General features: G+C 35.9%; 1 protein-coding gene across 1 annotated transcript; it reads left to right on the forward strand.

Annotated features, from left to right (window-relative positions):
• Positions 1-2,880: 2,880 nt before the first annotated feature.
• Positions 2,881-5,525, forward strand: LOC106363426. Its single transcript, XM_013803167.2, has 5 exons — positions 2,881-3,186; positions 3,272-3,355; positions 3,472-3,588; positions 3,653-3,723; positions 3,770-5,525. Exons 1-5 carry the CDS (start codon positions 2,881-2,883, stop codon positions 5,523-5,525), a joined length of 2,334 nt encoding a protein of 777 aa, XP_013658621.2.
• The last annotated feature ends 2,402 nt before the right edge of the window (positions 5,526-7,927 follow it).

Here is a 7,927-nt window from a genome sequence, read left to right on the forward strand (position 1 = left end):
AAAGTATTTAATCAAAATATTTTTTGACATTTTTTTTTGGAAAACAGAATAAATAATTATCATCGTTTAGTTACACATTTTTCTAAGATTCCTTTTTTGTTGTGTTTACGAAGAAATTCCGAATCTTGAGTACTCATAGTTTATTTGTATAAGAGTCCATGATGTATGTTAAATTGTTAATTAATTCAGTCTCGTTCCTATCTATATATCATCAAAACTTAAACTTGTGATCTTCGAGTCCATTTCCTTTGGAAGATCCTGTGTCCTTTAGTACACCAGTAGAGCCACATACGTTGGCTGAAAAAAAAAAACCATGTATGATGTGGCTTTTGTAAAGTATTTAATCGTATACCTTTATATAACTAAATATACAAATATATATATATAACACTATTCGTGTTGTCCATAAAAAAGTTATATATATAACACTATTCGTTCAGAGTCATCATTATTTCAAGAATATATAAAATTGTAATGCGTGTATAACATGGTGTAGACGTTAGATCTGTAATCAATTCGAACAATTTGTGGTACCTAGTAAGTACCTCCATGAAAAGAAATCAACCAGTGGACAGCATTTGATCGCTGTATCTGAAAACAATGCTCTCCAATCATTTTTTCCCACCTATTTTCTGCTTATTTACTTTTCTAATTTCACAAAATGACATTTACGGGTGGTATTCAATCTAGGAATTTGATAGAATTTGAAAGAATTCATAAATAATAATAAATAATAATTTTTGCAGTAGTTTAAAAGATTTGATGAGGGTTTAATGCATTTAAAAAATTCTCATGTTTACTTTTTTCTTATGGATTTTAAAAGAATACACATAAATTTGACAGAATGTCAATTTCTTAAAATCAATGAAAATTTTAAATCTTATTATATTTAAAAAGATAATGAAATATACTGAAAGAAAAATAACAGTTACTTTTTTTAACGCTGTGTATCATTAAGTCAAATGGACAAAAAAAATTCAAAATGTTACAAAAACAAAATACAAGATCATACTAATAGGTAAGTCATAAGAGATGGTAGATAGAAATATCAGAGGTTATCCTCTCCAAAGAAACACAAACGCAATAAACGAAGACAATAATCTTCTGATGGCGTGCGCTCTAAGATAAGGTTGGAAGAAAGGCTAATGCTTCCTCATACATCAATGATTGAAAATAACAGTTACTACTACTACGAAATTTCACAAGCAATTTTATTAATATTGCATAACACTAATAAAATAAGGGTATATTCGTTGTGCTAGCACTTTGACGATGAAAAATATTTGTGTTATTTTATTACTTTTTGTTTTTATTACTTAAGAAATAAAAAGAAACATGACTAATACCATTACGTCGGTGCTTCTCGATACAAGAAACATGAAACATGAAACGTGACTAATACCATCTCGTCGATAGAAATCACGTTCAAAACTGGTAAGGTGGTCATAAATTACCAATGTGTGTTGAATAGCCATCTCGTCAATGATAATACCATACTTGCAAGAAGAACGGAAATGAGGACGATTGCAAGGAAATATATCACAAATCTCCTCATAAGAGAAAGGAATTGGTTCTTCACATTTTTACATTACATTTTCCATTAAATTCTTTCCAAATAACATTACTACAAAATCTATCAAATATTGAATAACACTAGAATTTAAAGGAATTAAAAAATTGATTACAAATCTATAAACCAATAACACAAGATTTTGAAAGAATTGATGAAATCCTTGATTGAATAACAGTAGAATTTAATGAAAACTATAATTCCTTCAATTTCATCAAACTTCTAGATCCAATATCCCCACCTTAGTCTTTATATATAATCAGTAAATATGTTTTTGCATTGAAAAATAAAATACATAATCTAGATATATAGTTCGATGCAGCAGTCATCCTTACGATCTAGCCCCAAATTTTAATCTTCTTACACAATGTATATAGTTTATAGTTGCTTTTTGGTTAGTTAATGTCTAATTATACATGTTTGTATTAGGTTAGCATAAAATTAAATAATTTTCAAAACTATATACTGAAAATTAAAAGAACAGAAAATGAAACTTAAAAAATCCGAAGTGGGAAAGTTACAAAAAAAAAAAAAAATCCGAAGTGGGAATGTAAATGGGAAAATGATTTATGAGAAAGAATGGTGGCTACTTATTAGGAACGGAATCTTCTTCTTTTTCTTTTCCATAAATGTTAATATTATTGCTTCTTTTCTTCTTGGACAAAATTTTTCAAATAGTTTTTTTTTAAATTTTTAGAGAAAATGCCCAAAATAACACCAATCTAAGTTTATGTCTCCAAAATAGCATTCAAGACCCAAAATCACAAAACGAGGTTTCATTAAAAGGTTCATTTATCATAATACATCTTCTTTTATTTTCTATTTACATTTTTTTTTCTGACTGGAGATCCTCATCTCTCTCAAGAGGCGACGGCTTCTCGGATCGGAACCGATCATCTCTTCCGTCATCATCTCCACTTCTCCAGCGTCGGTCATCCTCGGCGAGTCGGCGTCATCATCTCCGCCGTCACTCAGCTCCGTTGCTGCGGCTTCTCGGATCGGAGTCGATCATTTCTTTCATCATCATCTCCACTTCTCCAGCGTCGGCGTCGTTCATCCTCGGCGAGTCGGCGTCATCATCTCCGCCGTCACTCAGATCCGTTGCTGCGGTAATCAAAGGAATCCACCGCCATCCGCCGTAAAGGTATTAAAGGAAATGCTGCTAAGATTCACTTTGGCTGCAAAGGAATCAGATTATTTCGTTGTATCAAAACAGCTAGAATTGGAGATTTCGCTTACTTTGGCTGCAAAGGAATCGTTTCAGTCTTTGGTATGTGAGGATTTTTTGATTTATTTTGTTTTGTAGCACTATGGAAGTTCTTTGCGTCTGTGGACAATGGAGGTCAAAAGATGCATTCCAGTGGGAGTTTCATGTCTATTTGAACAGGAATGCATCTTTCATTTCCATAGAAGAAGATCTTCAATTTGAAGATTTGATGAAGATTGTATCTGAAGATTTTAAAGAGGAAGTGATTGGTTTGAGTTATGGGATGTCGCTTGACATCAAAAGCACTGTTGAAGGTTTCCCTCCCATCTCCGTTGCAAACGCTCGCCATCTCAGAAGCTTTATTGGGAAGAGTAGATCATTTGATGGAACCTGTCGGTTGTGTGTTAAGGTTTGTATGATTTTTTCAACTAAATTATTCAAGATACCTTTCCTAATGATGTATTAAGCCTTTCAGAACGACTTGACTTTTGCAGGTTAATGCTGATTCAGCTAGCTGTAACAATCAAGCTTCTGATACATTTGCTTCGCCTGTTTCTACTGTCCAGAGAGAAATACAGGTACATCGTTTCTATTTTTGTTTTTGGGTTGTTTATGTTAGTATGATATTTTAGACTGTTCAGGATAGGCTTCCTAATCAAGTACTAAGCATTCCAAAACAACTTGACCTTTGCAGGTTCATACTGATCCAGCAAGCTGTAACAGGAAAACTAGTGATACATTTGCTTCTCCTGTTCCTGTTCCATTGAATGTCATTCCAGTGTTTTGTTTTACAGTGCAGAGAGAAAGACAGGTACATCGTCTCTAATTTCCTTTTTTTTTTCTGTTTGTGTTTGTATGATTTTCTTCTTTCTTAGACTGTTCAGGATAGGCTTCCTAACCAAGTACTAATCCTTCCAGAACATCCTGATTTTGCAGCGTCTTCTTTGTGAAAGTGTTTCTACAGTTCCTCTGAATTCTCTTCCGGATTTTAGTCTTGTCCATATTGGACTTTCACCAACAACGAGAGGAGCTGGTGATATTAAGGTGAATAGATATTTTAAGACCAAGGGAGAGTTGATGTTGAGGATGAAGAAATGGGCTTTAGAGTGGAAGTTTGAGTACAAGATTGTCTCTTCTAACAAGTCAAGAGTGTTATTGAGTTGTGTTGATGACAATTGCACGTGGAGGATGCTTGCTACTAAGCTACCTCTTTCAGACTTTTTCGTTGTTAAAAAGTATGTTCATGAGCATACATGCGATACAACACACAGGAATGCCAACCACAGACAAGCATCTGCAAAGTTGTTGGGTTCTTTGATTTGCAGCAATTATGGAGAAAAGAAGGAAGGTCTCAAACCGAAACAGATCATTGAACAGGTCAGGATCCTGCATGGCGTTCACATCAATTACAAACAAGCTTGGAGAGTGAAAGAAGAAGCTCAGTTCTTGGTTAGAGGGACTCCTGAAGACAGCTATTACAATTTGTCTAGGTGGTTGTACAAAGTCACAGAGACAAACCCTGGTTCGTTAACTTATCAACAAGTGGATGCTGCTGGAAAGTTCAAGTATGCATTTGTGGCTTTTGGTCCATCGATAAGGGGATTCTCATTGATGAGGAAAGTTATTGCAGTAGATGGTACATTTCTGAAGGGAAAATTCAATGGGACTTTATTGGCAGCTTGTGCTCAAGATGGGGATTATCATCTATATCCTCTGGCCTTTGCAGTGGTCGACGCAGAAAATGGCGCCTCTTGGAAATGGTTCTTTAGAGGTTTGAGCCAGATGATCCCGGACGCTTCGGATCTTGTTTTTGTATCAGACAGGGCTAACTCCATTGCTTCAGCGTTGGAGGATGTTTATCCCTTATCTCACCATGGAATCTGCAGGATCCATCTGCTCCGCAACATCACTCCTACATATTCGAAGACTGGTCTGCTACCTCTGGTGGAAAGCGCTGCTGATGCTTACACGTGTCACGAGTTCTGGTTAATCTTCAAGGACATAAAGGATAAATGTCCTGAATTGGCCAAGTATCTGGAAGATTCGGATTTTAGGAAGTGGGCACGATGCTTTGCGCCTGCGAACAGGTACAATATCATGACTACCAACATTGCAGAGTCTCTCAATTCTATGTTGAAGCTGCCTCGTGAGTTGCCACTGATCTCTCTCCTTGAGACGATCAGATTGACACTCACCACTTGGTTTTTTGAGCGACGCGAAGCGGCTGCGAAACATAAGCACCTGGTTACTCCAAAAGTTGTGCAGAAGTTGGTATCCAGGTTTGGGGCTGCAATGGTGCTGAATGTGTATCAAGTTGATCAAAACGAGTTTGAGGTGAAGGATGAAACTATGAAGTATGTTGTTGATTTGGAGAAACGGCATTGCACTTGTAATGTTTTCGACATTGACAAGATCCCCTGCATTCATGCAATTGCTGCTGCTAAGTATATTAAGAGAGATGAAAACCGTTACGTCGATACTTCTCACTTGACAGAAACGTGGGCTAAAGCCTATGCCGAAAGCATACACCCTGGTGGAGAGTTGTCAACGTCCACCTATCCAGCGAATATTGACGAACTGTCTTGCCCACCTCCAGCTACCAAAAAGAGAAGTGGACGTCCTCCTACAAAGAGAAAGAGATCCGTTGGCGAGTTTGGTGTTCCTGGATCTAAATCTCAGTCCCACAAGTGCAGCAGATGTGGCATAGGAGGACACAACAAGATCACATGCAAGAGGCCTATAGGATGAAGATCTTTATTCATCGTTGCTCTATTCTTTTTCATTTCCATGTTTTTTACATTTTTATTGATCATTCATGGATGTTGGTTATTTGATGGTTACATGATATGGACCAGACGATATATACATTTGCCTTTTTGGAACCCTATTCTGAATAAGTATGATGTCTTCCAATTTTTGTAATATACAACCTAGGTTTTAATGCATTACTCTCCAAAACTCCAAATCACAATTTGAAATTTCCTTATTTTTTGTACTATACAATCTTATCTTTTGATCTCATTTCAATTTTAGTTCAAATTTCTTTGCTAGAAAGAAACACAGTAATATTCAACTATTCTGGAATCCCATCTTGAAACTCAGAGTTTCTTTCCAAAGTTTATAATATAACGTTTGCGGTTAAATTCATCTATGTGGACACATATATCAGATGATTCACCTCAGCCTAGCGGCTACACCACCTATCTTTCCAAATCTGAAACACTTGTCCCGACCTGGGTTCGATACCCCTTGGAATCAGATTTTTTTTAAAATTATAGTTGAATACAGATAAAAGAAATATATTTTGTTACTTACTTCACCTAACGATTGAAACACACTTGGTATAGTGGTATACCTTATTCCGCCTTTCCTCCCAGACATTTCAGGTTCGAATCCTGGGAGATGTGTATATTTTTATTTTTTTTTCTCCAAATTTTGCTAATCACAATTTGTACGGTTAAATATGTTTATGTGGAAAAATCTACCAGATGATTCTCCTCGGCCTAGCGGCTAAACTACCTATCTTTCGAAACTTATACACTTGTCTCGACCTGGGTTCGATTCCCCTTGGAATCAGATTTTTTTTTAACGGTTCCTTTCTAAAACAGACATCATTTATCTCAGTAACCGTTCAATAATCGAAAGGTTGCTTTCTAAACCATTTTATAGTAATCGAAGGGTTACTTTTCGTTCTATATATACAAGGGACGGTATCAGATCTCTTTTTTACTGACTTTCATTTCTTCTGTGTTTATTCTTTTCTCATTCATCAAGTTTCAATGGAAGGGTCAAAGAAGATGATGAAGCGTCCCATAAAGGAGGTTTACGGATCTGATGCTTCCGATGGTTTCAACAAAGGAAAGGCGGAAACTGTGGAACGTTACAGGGCTCTTCTTCGTTTGTCCAACGAACACAGGCTATCTGAAATTGAATGGCATCAGGCAGTTAGCAAAGCAAATTCCATTGCTTCCCAAATCGAGTTGCTTGAAGAGATTTTCAAGGCTAAAGGAAAATTGGACTTCACTGCTGAGTTGGAAAAACTCAAAGAAGAACTCATGGAAGCGGATGGAATGCTTGCTGATGTGAAGGTCAAAGTTCCTGATTGGTGTAAGCTTGAGGAAAAGTGGCTGTTGGATGAGTAATCTCATGTTATGATCTTCTCTTTTTTTTATGTTTTAAGAAACCACATTATGATTTGTTTTAAGAAACCACATTATGATTTATTTTAAGAAACCACATTATGAGTAATCTCATGTTATCATCTTCTTTTGTGTTGTGTTTCAGTCAAAACAAAACAAAAACACTGATTAAAATGTAGATGATTAGTGGTCTTATATATGGCTAATCTCGGTTTCATATTCGTTTCTGGAATGCATTCCTGAATTTGACACAAAATGCGGTTAAATTCATTTATGTGGACACATATATCAGATGATTCACCTAAGCCTAGCGGCTAAACCACCTATCTTTCCAAATTTGAAACACTTGTCTCGACTGGGGTCGACTCCCCTCGGAATCAGATAATTTTTTTAAATTATAGTTGAATACAGATAAAAGAAATATATTTCATTACTTACATCACCTAACGATTGAAACACACTTGGTCTAGTGATAGACCTTATTTCGCCTTTCCTCCCAGACATTTCAGGTTTGAACCCTGGGAGATGTGTATATTTTTTTTTTCTCCAAATTTTGTTAATCACAATTTGTACGGTTAAATATGTTTATGTGGAAAAATCAACCAGATGATTCTCCTCGGCCTAGCGGCTAAACCACCTATCTTTCGAAACTTATACACTTGTCATGGGTTCGATTCCCCTTGGAATCCATTTTTTTAAACGGTTCTGGAAAGCCATCCTGAATTTGACAAAATGATATCCTATGCTTACTCATTTCAATGATAACTCTATTTTCAATTCATTCACACTCATATTCAGCTTAATCTCTCGTAAAGCCATTCTGGAAAGCCATCAACAATTTAAACTTTTAACAGTAGATTCACATAGAGAAACAAGAACAGACTGCTTAAACAACAGAGCAACCATCCTAACACATCAGAACAGAGCACAATCCTATGAAAAAAGACATTAAACAGACACAAACATCTAACAGAAACTGAATGATCACCTTCTGCAACCTTCCTGGAAATC

The sequence above is a fragment of the Brassica napus genome, chromosome C2 (genome assembly GCF_020379485.1).
Source record: "Brassica napus cultivar Da-Ae chromosome C2, Da-Ae, whole genome shotgun sequence".
NCBI lineage: Eukaryota > Viridiplantae > Streptophyta > Magnoliopsida > Brassicales > Brassicaceae > Brassica > Brassica napus.

What these genes read in the sequence shown, in the direction of transcription:
- LOC106363426 (XM_013803167.2), top strand. Translation starts at nt 2,881, where the DNA reads ATGGAAGTTCTTTGCGTCTGTGGACAATGGAGGTCAAAAGATGCATTC. An exon ending in CAGTGCAGAGAGAAAGACAG is followed by an intron (nt 3,589 to 3,652) that starts GTACATCGTCTC and finishes CTTCTTTCTTAG; the next exon opens with ACTGTTCAGGATAGGCTTCC. An exon ending in GATTTTGCAGCGTCTTCTTT is followed by an intron (nt 3,724 to 3,769) that starts GTGAAAGTGTTT and finishes TCCGGATTTTAG; the next exon opens with TCTTGTCCATATTGGACTTT.